This window comes from Pygoscelis adeliae, unplaced genomic scaffold (genome assembly GCF_000699105.1).
Source record: "Pygoscelis adeliae isolate BGI_AS28 unplaced genomic scaffold, ASM69910v1 Scaffold84, whole genome shotgun sequence".
Lineage (NCBI taxonomy): Eukaryota > Metazoa > Chordata > Aves > Sphenisciformes > Spheniscidae > Pygoscelis > Pygoscelis adeliae.
In genome coordinates, this window is record NW_008824754.1 from 511053 (window position 1) to 523846 (window position 12794).

Genomic DNA, 12794 nt, shown 5'->3' on the forward strand with positions numbered 1-12794 from the left:
TGTCATGTGTGTATGTGGTGAGGAACATCTTTATTAAAGGTAGCAGGACCTTGGGCAATAAAAAGAGCATCATGATAATAGATTTGTACAGAATAGGGCCCTAGCGAAGAAGTAAGATATGTGTGTTGAAGAATTCGGTGGCTAACTCGCAACTTGTTAGATGTACCAAAGCTTTTCAAGATATCTCTGTAACCGACTTGCTTGTAGGACTCCTTCCCAAATCCAATGAGTCATGGAGCATCCAGAACACTGGCAACTCTGCAAATAATGTTTGATATCCAGCAGTTGAAAATATTACTGACACTCCACCCAAAAAATGGTCTTGTGAAGTGTTTTTCTCTAGAGCTTGGGGCTGGGCAAGTCCCTGGCATGAAATAAAGTCAACACTTAAGACAGGTCTTGCCAGTCACCTCCTTCCATCAGTCTGAAAGCACATGTGCCTGGGAATTTCCCTGGCTATCAACAGAGCTTCGGTCCCCTATCAGTTAGCTGTTTCTTCCAGGAGCAAAGGTTTGGCAGCTGAGAAAATCTTGCAAGCATTTTCCATTTCTAAGGGGAAAAAAAAGAATTTAACATGTTTCCAGAAAAAGTAATCATATTCCTATAACCTTGTCTTTGGAACCATGGAGAACAGATGCAAACTAGATATTTTGTCCTTGCTCTGTCCAAAGATCTCAGTATTTCCATTTGTTTCTGACTTAGGAGCGTGAGCAGAACTCATTATGGCTGATAGAGATGTTTTTGCAGGTGGGGAAACTGGCACAGAAAGATTAGAGACTGTTGTTGAAACAGCCCCCTCTGGCACCCAAAACAGACCGTAGGAAGGGCAGTGGTCCATGGAAGAGATTCAGACTATCTACCTTCCAGGTTTGCCAGACTACAAAGGCAGCTAATTTCATCAGTATCGCTGTTTTGGACCGCAGGGTTCCCTGTGTGTTTGCACACAGACTTCTCCATGCCTGAACTGGTAGGCACTGGAACACTTGAGATTTTGAGATAAGTAGGGAGGCACCTGGACTGCACCTAAGTCCCTGGAGGGACCCAGTTTTTTGAAAAGGCTTGGACCACACTGAACACCAAGAGTAAGTCCCATTAAAGACAGTGAAGAAATACCTGGACATGCTGCCCCACCTTTTGCTTTGGGGCTCCTTAGAGCTTCATGGCAACAGCATTTACCGTGGAAATTTGGGTCGTAGGCCTGCATCCTCTGCCTAGAAGGGCTGGAGGGGTGCTCTGCTTAGCTTAGCAAAGCCTCAGCCAAGCTCTGATGTGCCCCACCTCCACCCCTCCTGTTGAAGCTGGGCTGCTCTGAAAGAATCAGAGTGCTGGAAGCAGAATGAGTGAGAAGAAACCATTTCTGAGCACACTCATGTAGGAGTGTGGGGTTTTTGTGTCTCTTCCAGGGTTGCTAATGAATCCTGCCATGAAGAAACATTGGATAAAATGTCGATAGCCCTCATCAGTGCTTCCCCTTGCTAATTTTCTCTCTGGTTCCTTATCTTGTACTCTTTTCTGTGTGATGGCCCAACTAGAGCAGGAGGAATGCAGAGAATCATACAGGATAGTGTTGTGGTAGGGTGTCATCCTGAGGAATGACAGGTATGAGTTCAAACCACCTCAAAGTGAGGGTAATGTAGAAACCGTATCTCCTATTCCTAGACAGATGTGCTGCCCTGCAAGCTACTGGACTGGCCCTCCTACCTTACTTTCCTCCCTCCTTCCATAGGATGCTCACCCTGAGAAGTGCACTCAGCGTCTTGAATCCCCGTCAGCATTACTGCTATACAGGGCTGTTCCGACTCATCCTTCCATGTAGTGTTTTCTGTTGGTGCACTCAAGGTACCAGTTCATCCTAGAAAGGTTGACCTTGTGCAATCATTACAGAGAAGCGGGAATGCCAGTAGCGGTGCTTGCCTCTCTCTGCTTTGCCTCAGCAGCTCGGAGATCAGCGTAGTGCTCTGGATCATTCTGCTGGGCCAGATGTCTCCTACTTAGGTATTGCAAAACTGGGCTAGCTACCCACAGCAGCTGACTGGATACAGCCTACGGTCCAGAGTCATCTCAGTTAACATCAGCTGCCTGAAGACTCAGTGCCTAATCTCAGCTTGTGAGTACTTCTGCAGTGATCAATGAAGAGGGAGATGAGCATCTTCAAAGAGAAATACCCCTTTCATCCCTTCCCAAAACAGCTGCTGGAGGGAGGAGATGCACTCTGGAGGTTTCCGTCTCTCCCCATCAGCTCTCAAAGAAGTTTAGAAACCAGTTAGATGACTGGCTTAAACTGCACACCTAACCTTTAGCCAGAGACTTGACCAGAGTCATCAAGAAAATTCATAGCACAGCTGGAAGTAGAAATCAGGTTCCTAACTGTTAAACCAGTGGTTCAGTTAGAAGCGTCTGTCCTGCTCAGCCAGAGATTAATGTCTTGTTTGTTGAGGTCTGATCACATGAATGTGAGCGTTTAAAAACATTACTTTAATGGGCTTGTATATCAGGTACCCACTGAAACTTTGTGCACTTTTTTTCAGTGTTTTTCAAATCCGAAGAGCCACAAACAAATGTAAATTCAGTTTCCCCGCTCTGATACAGACAGCAATGAATGTCTCCCGTGCTTTATTTTCTGTTCCCCTGTGTTTTTCAGTGTTACCCTGAGGAGCTTTGGTACCTGTAGGGTGCAGCACATCTAAGGCTGAAGAAATTTTCTCTCTTATGCATGTCTAAGTGCTATCGAGAAGTTTTTAGGCTTGCCTGAGAAAATATTTCTCTGGACCTATGATCCAGAGAAATATTTTGATTCATTAGAACTTAATTATTTAAAAAAAAAATTCTCTGCATAGTTAGGTTTTTAACTCCTTTTCATATAATTTGCATCAGTTTCAGGGTAAACCTGTAGCAGTGCATGTGCTTGCTGCTTTCTCTATTCCCTTTACTGCCTTCCAGTCCCAATCCCAATCCCACACCCATCCTCTGGGTGTGGTAAAGAAGTGAGCGCACACCCAGAAACAGATGGAGCCCACCCAAAAAGAGACTTTCCCATCGCTAACACTTCACATTGACTCAGAACGAAAAACAAATCAGTAAATGTTCAAAAATTGAGGTGGATAAGTGTATCGCTGCCATGACTGAATTTCCCATGCCAGGGATTGTCCAACCTCTAGCCTAAGGATAGGTGTATAGTCCTTCTAGTTTTAATAGATTTTTCAGTGAAGGATCACTTTTAGGAATTCTAACTCCTAGTGACAAGAAAGTGGCAACAGCACAACAAAAAATATTCTACATATAGGAGGATCATTTCAAAATAATCCCTATTACATATTGGTTGTCACTATTATTACGTGCATTACAACCCTGGAACGTATCAAGCCTCAAACTACCAGAGGGGGTTTCTTGCTAAAGGGCAAAATAGATGTAAAAGCCAGAATAGATGCATGTGTCCTCTGTATCTGTAGTTTCTCTTCGGGCTTATCCCTGAACTATGCAATGTAATGTAATTCTGCTCTGCCATTACAAACAGTGGTTTAGTTTGAGGGAGAAGATAGCCTTCCAAGATATTGGAATACACATTCCAATAGCCTTGGAATGTGTATATAGTTTATGTTGAATAAGAAAGGACACTGAAACAGATGTGTACGATTCTTCCTGAGAAAGGAAAGTGCAGCAAGAGGTTTATTCCATTCCTAAACAACAAAATGCTTCTCCATTGCAGCAATAAACCAATGCATCCTTATTATCCCCCCCTCCCCAAGGAAGTACATCTATTGACATAGCTTCTAATCTCCCATTCTCTGATTTCTCACTGAAGCACACACATGTGAATGTCCTATGTCCTAAGTTTAGCCTTAACTTTGCAGATCAGCAAATAAAGAACTTCTCTGCAGTCTTGTCCTTTGAAATCCAAGCTAGACTGTGCACTTGAGTTTCCCGCAGTCTGATAAACCATTTGATGTGAGCGCTCTGTTCTCTGAAGTGCTGGGACAGTGCTGAAAGTCAAAGTTTATTATTGTATTTACAGCTTTTCTCCCACAGTGGGACTGGACTCCAGTATATTCCTGTTCTTACTGGATTTCAGAACTGCCCCAAAGAGCGCCTGACCCTGGGGACAAAACCGACAAACAGAGTAGTTAACATAAAAATTGGGAAGTTTAGTCAGATCTGCTTGGTCATTTGCCTCCTAAGGTCTCAATGATGTACTGCGTGGGTTGAACAGCTCAACTTTAGGCTTCTAATTTGGATAACATTAAGCAGGCTTTTATTTCCCTTCTTGTCACAAAGAAATGATACAATAACAAGAAAAACCTAAAATTATGGGTCAGAGATTTTGGTGAGGTATCACATTACAGTATTGCTGAAATGCAAAAGGCCAACCGCACAAAGAGTTAAATGGCAATTGTTTAACTCCCAGTTGGGTGGGGAAAAAAGGTCTAGTATTAAAAACATAGTGTGGGATCCCCTCCGCAGTCCATGCTGGTGCCCATGCTGATGGCTTCTGTCTACCTACCTTGCAGTCAGGGGGACCAGAGGCAAAGGGACCCACTTATAATGAGTTTTGGTTTGATTATCTGATCTTGGCTACTCCACAGCTACTCTACAACACTGTGAAGACATGAGATTGTTACTTCCACAGATGCAGTTCATAAGCACAAACACTTACGTACAGAGCTCTTTTTCCAGAAAAAGAGAGGAAAAATCAAGGCCGGATCTCTTTTGTATGCTTCTTGTTATACAGCTGAGGATACACAAAAAGCCATGCCGGTTGGACTCTGCTACAAGTGAATTGAAGTGTTGGCAAGCAGAGCTGCTGCTCTCCCATGCTGCGAGCCACTATTCATCAACCACATTATCTCTACCCCCAAAAATGAGCAGCCCTCTATTACTAACAGCTAATTAACATGGTGTCGTGTAGAAGGAGCAAATATCCATTGCACAATGCAACTGCAAAATGGCATCGGCATGAAGACAGTGGAGCTGGTTTTGCTTCTAGAGCCTTGGCAACACCATACAACAGTCTCTCTTGATCCTCCTAGGCTATCGTGGTGACAGATGGAGAGAGGATTCTCGGTTTAGGAGATCTAGGAAGTTACGGCATGGGTATCCCAGTGGGGAAGCTTGCTTTGTACACAGCTTGTGGTGGAGTTCACCCACAACAGTGTCTCCCTGTCCTGCTGGATGTTGGCACAGACAATGAGGTAAGACAGTTTTTCATAAATCTGACGGGGGGGGGAAAGAATTGAGATTAATACTTAACTGAGGCCAGTTCCCTAAAGGTGGAGGCAAAGCCAGAGACATCCAAGATGAGACGATGGCTAGACCAGCACTGCAGGGAATTGGGCAGGTTCCATTCCTGTTCGATGCTCAAGAAACTTTTGCTCTTACAGGGAACTGAAATAAACACTAAATAGCCTCATGGTCACCCCCTGGTGAGAAGACTCAGTGTTGCCTGTTGGAGCTGAAGGGTCAGCTCCACCTTTCAGCATGGCAAGGTGAATTGAAATATTTTGTACAGGAAGTCCCAGATTTATTCTTCCTCTGGTAATTGTGAGAAAACAGGCGGATACTCGTGTCTGCATAGAGGTGACTGTATTCCAGAAAATGGAGAATCCCTGGTGGGTGGATTGGGAATGATTAATTTCAGTGTTTTGTCAGATTGCACACTTTACTGCACATGATAACCAGACAAGAGGACTCCATCTGTTTGCAAATTTTTGCCTTATGACTCTGGCTCAGAAAGACTGAAGTGCAACATTTTAGCAATGCCAGAATGGACATCTGTGAGGATGTCTTTTTTAAAATTAATATCCTATAGTTATTTGTGATGGCCCGGGTTTGTCCATTTTTGTAAAATGTACTTGTGCCTCACTTGACCCCAAGTAAACCAAACACATGTTTCTTGAGAGAAACAACAAATCTGGGGTATAAGAGCTTTGAGTTTGTGTATGAAGGCAAACAAGTGCCAACATTTTCAGGCATGCCTATGCTCACTGGAAAGCTAGATTTTCTGCACCTCTTTCACCTCAGACCCATGTATCTCACACTGGACACTTGAAAAGAATGAAAGAAGGCAAAATCAGTGGCCACAGATGACATCTGGGATGAGATTCCCAATTACTTCTTTGGTCTCTCATCCCAGGATTATTGTATTCCTTCAGCATAGTGGCCTGTCATGGACTTGTGGAATATAGGGTGTGCTCATCTCAGCCTGATCCACAGTCTCTCCTGGAAAGTGGGATCTCTGAGTTCAGACCCTCTGAGGCTAAAGCAGGAATTAAGTGTCAGTCTCTCACTTCTTGGAGTTTCCAGTCAATAGAGCATTGTACTTGACTTTGGCTCCTTCATCTCTTCCTTCTCCTCCATGCTGGTCTGCACACCACCAAGGGTCAGCATGCTCTGAGCCCCCCAGCTGGAGCTCCCCTCCAGAGGGACCTGGGTGTAAGCGCTTCCCTTCCCATGGGAAGCTTCTGACCATGCATGACCATCTGTTTCTGTCTCAGCATCCAGGGGGACACTAAAATCCGAAGTGGCACCAATGATTTTTAGGCATCTCCAAGGGTCAGATGGTGTCAGAGAAAGGGACTCCCAGCGTCAGTCTCGGGGACTTTCATTCTGCCCAAGATCAAGTGTAGCTTATGTGTCCAGGAACAACCCTGTGAAGCCAATTTCCACAGCTGGGGTTAAGATACAGAACTTGCTGTTTTCCAGCAATATAAACAATATATTTCCTCACAATATAAATAATTTGTTTATTTATTTAATGGCTTTCTCATGTGCATAAACCCAGCTTAACCCAACCCTAAGCACGTCCTACGAGCATCCTGCCCCACGACTAAACTCTTATCAATGCAGAAATAAGACACCTCCTGTAGGCATTCATCTTGTTCATCTCTGCCTATTAATATATGTTGAGCCTAGGGTGACTGTGTTGCTAACACAGGCACCTCAGGTAGAATGGAGTAAATATAGCAGTTGTATTATATTTTTAGCATCAGTTCCCAGCTTGTCTTTCTGACAGTCCATAATACTTTGTATACACTTTTGGCAAATCGGTCTTTTTTCAGAGCTTGGTGTTTCTCGGCTTGCCTATGGGAGAATTTTATACTCCATGAACAGGCCACAGAGCACAAGGCGCTATAGGAGCAATCAGTGAAATAATGCAAATGCGTCTGCTTTCTGTTTCGTGGCCCTGAAGAGTTAATGTATCAAACTCAGAGGAAAACCTCTTTCATCTTTCTTTCTAAGGGAAAACAGCTGTGGCTGTAAAAACAGATCTAATTTTAGCATACCTGCCAATATTTAGGGCCCATGTGGCTGCAAGACAATAGGTTTATGATGGCTCATCCCCTTCTCATGTCTATGATTCGGTTCCTGAAATTGGAAGGGAAGTAGAGTTGCTTTCCGTGACTCACGGAAGTGTTGGCCCACCTGTCTCCTGCCACTGTTTGTCCTGTGATTTTTCCCAAAATATGTGTTTTTTCCATGCTGACCCAGTCCTTTTTAGGTGGCTTAGGGTCCTGACTTAACGCCTGCTGGATTCGTTGGAGGAATGGCCTGGTTTTTTATTCCCAACGGGAGCCAAATAATAAACTAATCTGTTGTATGAAAATACCTTGCCTTGACACCTGCAGATAACTGGAGGTGAGTGCTAGGTAGGTGCAGGGCTTGGGAACGTTTTGGCATCTCATCACTGGTGCTGGTTAGCTCAGGGCTGGCACCTAAAGGCCTATATGACACATGTCTTTTCAGGTTACTTCAGGTGATCTTCATTGCTCAAAGCACTGTTTATTGTCAACAGCTTTCCTGGTAACCTCAGTGCAAAATTAAGAACTGATTGAACAGTAAGCACTCCCCACACAAGGTCAGTTTTATTCACTAGGAGTGAGGCACCTTGGCAGGGAGCTGTGGTAGAGCTGTTCTGGGGATGCAGAGCTCCATTTCCTATGGCAGTCAAGAAGCGTTACATCCCTCCGACTTTATTTACACAAAAAAATAGTCCGTAGCTCCTTATGGAACATTTTCTGCTCAGGAAGAGCTGTGTGAGCTGGCCTTCACTGTGTAGTAAGTAAAATTAATATGACCACAACAGACAAACTTTTTGGGTAGGCTGGGACATAAATCTCCATTCATCCATGGAAGAGAAGATGTCAACAGAATTGCTTTGTGTCCTAGGCTCTCCTGAGTGATCCACTCTATATTGGACTGAAACACAAGAGGGTTCGTGGGAAACAGTACGACGAACTGATTGATGAGTTTATGCAGGCAGTTACCAACAAGTAAGTGGGATTATGTACATGGCTCCTCTGGGCTGCTTCCATTTAAGAACAAATGTTGCAACTCGTGAAATAAACATTAGTATAATTGATCGTCCAAGCAAAGAAAGGTCATTTAAATGCAAGTCTCCTGGGTGGTCTACAAATGACTCTTTGTGCTTGAGCACTCTGTGTCAAAAATATTTGTCTTCAGAGAACTGAAATGGGGCTGGCTATTTATAACCATTTCCTGTCCATATAGGCCAGAGGTGTCAAACATATGCCCTGTGGGCTGTATCTGGCCTCCATCATGCATTTATGAGCCTCTTTCAGCATAGGCAGAATCTAAACTTTGGTCTGTTTACATTTTGTAAAGGAAGTTTCTAGTTTTCACCATTGTGAAGGAAATCATCTAACTGGAAATGGCACGTTACTCCACACGGTGATGTCTGTGTGAGTCTGCAGACTGCCTGTCTATCGCTTTGTTAAAAACAGGAGCGTCCCTGCTGGCATTTAAGTCTGCGGAGTGAGAAGGTCAGGATTATAAGCACTGTCCTTTTAGTGGTGGGACAGACCGAGTGCATATTTCCATTTTTATTGACTAGCTGGGATACAGGGTCTCTGATGTACCAGGGAGTTTGATATGGGAAGAGCAGAACCACACCTCAGCGCTGTATGTGCACCTCTTGCACTGCATTGAGTTCCTCTTTCTGAAAAAAGAAAATATGTTAAAATCTCCGCCACTATCTGGAGAGGTTACCATAAGTGAGAACAACTGTTAAGGAAAAAAATAATATTTGGAAAGCCCCAAGCTCCTAAGCAGCTTTTTCTGCCTTTCCTAAAGCAGCAAATGATATTGATAAGAAGTGGCAGAGAGCTGCAGCCTGTGCCTGATTAATAGGCTGCTGCCTGTCTGTATGTTGTAGGGTCTTTTCTTCACAGCTGAAGGAGCTAGGTTTGATCTTCCCTCTTTCTGTGTCTCCAGGCAGCTCTGTGTGTGTGTGTGTGTGTTCCTGCCTAAATGGGAGGGAGTGGGTGGTACGTGTGTCACCAGCTCTCAGTTCATCTTGTCTCCCTTGAGGTAGGAGGCATCGTGTCCAGTGTCTAACGACAACATCTACCCGTCCACTGAGAAGCATATCTTTACGTAAGGTCTGACTGCCCAGCTGGCTGAGGGTGGAGGGATGTAGGAAATAGGGGCTGAAATGCTGAGGACCATTCAGTCACAGCTGACGAACCAAGTTTTGAGAGGGATGAGTGCATCATGGAGAATTTCAGCATCTGTTGACGTGGCTCTGTGCAGCATTGTGCTGCACCCTGTGCATGTGCACTGCTGCTGCTAGGGCAGGAGTCCCTCCTTTGCTGTTCAGCAGCATGGTGTAGACATGTCCCATATGATGGCCGGCCAGTACATCAACTCGCCCAGCTGCAGTTGCCCACTTACTGTGTAAAGATACTTGCTATCAGTCAGTGCTATAGCTCCTATATCTGTGAATATGAACACAATATCACTGCCCTGCCTGTTGGATTAAAAATACCTAAGGATGACTGCAAAAAAGAGAATTTCGTGTTTGTGCTCTGGTTCGTCCTTCTTCATATTTGATGAGAAACTTAACTGAAATGTCAGTTGATTGCGGTGTATATTATGTTAGAAACTTGTGGGTTATCTAGGGAGAAGAAATTCGTGGAGGCTAGAAAACTGGTAAAACACAACTAGGAAATCACAAGAGGCTTTACAAGTAGAAAAGATTTAAGAGCTGTCAGGGTTGACTTGTGGGGTTTTTGTTTGTTTTGATTGTAGTCACTAATTAATCCTTCAAGGAAACTATCCCACTTCCTTCTGGCCAAGAGACCACAGGGGTATTGCAGTGTTGGTGTTGATGATAGAATGGGAACAATGGAATGAGAACCCAGATGATGGTCTCAGCCATCATAAATTTGGCTCTGAAATTTACGCTTGTGGTATTAAATGCAAAGCTCGTTGTACCCACTACTCCCACGATGTCAGTGACAGGGCCAGAAAGATGATTTGCCTTTTCTGTGCTTGCTGCTGGAGAGGAAGGATTGGCTGTTATTTTCCTGCGTTTAGTTTACATGAGCTAATCTCCACATTGAAGGGAGAAGACAGTCAGCCACAAAACAATGAACTCTTATCTTGTCAGGAGGTGATGTCATGTTTAATGCTTTCATCCAAGTAATGGGAGTCAAGTTCCTGGGGCCCCTGTCCCAGCTTTTTTATTTCTCTTAGCCAGGATGAATTGCTTGTACACAGTAAGCCCCCAAAAAGTTCTCTGCAAAGTGGGGCTGGGAAATTCCACTTTGCACTTCTCCATTCACATCTGTAAAGTATTTGGAGATCCTTGAATGAAAGGAGCTATTACCCTATATTATCATCCTGACCACCAGCGTACTTTAAAGCGTTGTTGGAGTGTGATCCTCTGTGAGCTCTGGGCTGGTGAATAATCCTGCTATCAGCCTGGGTTTGGCAAACTTATATGAAATAGATTCATTTGGTCTCAAGTTTCCACTGGAATGACTGGATGCAACCCAGTAGGAGCTCTCAATTCTGTAACGAAAGGAAGCAGAAATTGTTCAGAAGGTCAAGAATATGCTGCTTTATTGTAGCCTGCTTCCACGTGTGAGGAAACCTGTGAGTACAAACTGCTGTGATCTTCGGTCTGCTGTAATTTCTTATGCAAGTCTATAATGTCACATACAAATTCAGTTATGCGGTGAGGAACTTTTTGGGTTGCCACAAATCTCTTGCAATTTGGGGTTTTCCTTTTCAGCTTGATGTTCATGCAGAAATTCTGTCTACTTCCTGAGGGTACGTCAACTTCTCATGGAAACCATTTGTCAGTTCCTCTGCAGGAGTACCTGCCACCCTGTCAAATCTCTGCTGGCTCAAGAGACATTTGTCACTGAAGTGGAATGTGTCAGAGCCCACAAGAAAGCCAGGGGAGTGAAGATTTACTCTTCTAATGGAATAATAATATCAAACAGATGTCAAATTTCTATAGCTGGAGACCCCTACAGTCGGCAGAAAGGGCTCCTGGTCTCATAATAGCCACCTAGTAATGAAACGAGGAAGTGTGTCAGAGGCTTCAGGGTTAGCACTTACAGTATTTTGAAATAAAGTGTGACTTCTGGGCAATTTCAGAAAGAAAAGCCCTTTCTGAAACAGCTGGATAAATTTCTGCGTTTTTCTGCTGCCTAAACCTCCATTCATTACTCTCTCACCTAAAACACATGAAATGACTGAGCTCTTTAACAAGAGCTCCAAACCATTTGGAGCATTTTGCTCCTCTTGGGAGGCAACTACGTGCAAAATTTGGCCCATTGAGCCTAGCCTATGACTGAATGAAGCAGCCTGACAAATTGCTGTTTTCTCACAATGAGTAATATGCTTTGTATGGGAAAATACACTGCTTCAGTTTTCCGTCTCCTCGGTTACCATGGCAAAGGGCAAGTCAGTCTTATTCTTGAACTGGTACATTTTTGTAGGCTGGAATAAATATTCACCTAAAGTGTCCAAGGATCATAACCGGAGTAACCCACAGAATGTCTGGGGCTTGCCTATATGAGCAAATTAAGGTTGAAATCAAAACGCCACAGGAGCTGTGTTGTGCCGGGGCATGTTCTCTGGGCTCTACAGTAACAATACATGTTAACCCTCAGACTCTCTCTCAAAGAAAACTGCCACTGGAAATTTTTTTCCTCCTTCTCCTTTTCTCCTAAACTGGTGTAGAAACTGGAGACCAGTTCCTTATCTGTCCTATTCCGTTCGCTCCTTCTGCAGTTTCATCATACAGTAACAGTGCAGCTTGGTGGCTCCAAGTGGCCAGAGGTGCTGACGGATGGCCTGTCCCCAAGGTCCAGCCTCCATTTCGAATGTTGGCCTCAGTCGTTTGCCGGCACGTGCTGAGCATGCAGCCTGGGACTCTACAAGATGCAGTTCCACACGCCAGCAAACCATGTCGCAGAAGCCTCATTAAGCTGTTATAACTTCACTCCCCTTTCCTTTCCCATCAGTGCTTATTAACAGGGTGACCAGAGAAACAGAAGCTTTCTATCAGCCTGTGCCATATGGCAGAGCACAGAAGACATCAGGAGATCAAGCACTCAGTTTCTCAAAATGGGAGAAGGAGGAAAGTAGCTCTGCTGAGTTTGCTTTTCCTTGTGCCTGTTTTATACATGATTTCTCTTTGCCTAATCCCTTCCCAGTACTTTTAACCACATACATACCAAGTCAGGTCCCATGAGCTCTCCAACAAGCAGAGCCTGCTTGAAAACAAGCTGCCTCTGTTTCAGCAGTTCTCCAGGGCTGTGGATCACAAATTCACCAGCCCCTTTCAGAAACAAAATTACCAGTACAGGTCCCCCCAAGTTATTTCTTCAGATGCTCTAGCTAACTTGGCTGATTGATCCTGAAAGACTAGACTTAAGTCTCCAGGCACCACTGGCCTCCACAAAGCTCTCGCGTAATACTGCTAACACCTAAAGTCCCTCCTCAGCTTCTATGTGTCTGTTAGGAGACCTGCACACCATCACCAG

At 44.3% G+C, this 12794-nt stretch overlaps 1 protein-coding gene across 5 annotated transcripts in view; it reads left to right on the forward strand.

Annotated features, from left to right (window-relative positions):
* Positions 1-12794, forward strand: part of ME3 (malic enzyme 3, NADP(+)-dependent, mitochondrial) — a 69400-nt gene that overhangs the window by 27807 nt on the left and 28799 nt on the right. For 4 of the 5 annotated variants that reach the window (XM_009323451.1, XM_009323447.1, XM_009323448.1 and 1 more), the window contains exons 5-6: positions 5025-5186; positions 8161-8264. In XM_009323451.1, coding sequence (XP_009321726.1) covers positions 5025-5186; positions 8161-8264 — 266 coding nt within the window. The remainder of the gene's footprint in view (positions 1-5024; positions 5187-8160; positions 8265-12794) is intronic. The other variant, XM_009323450.1, reaches the window with a different exon arrangement.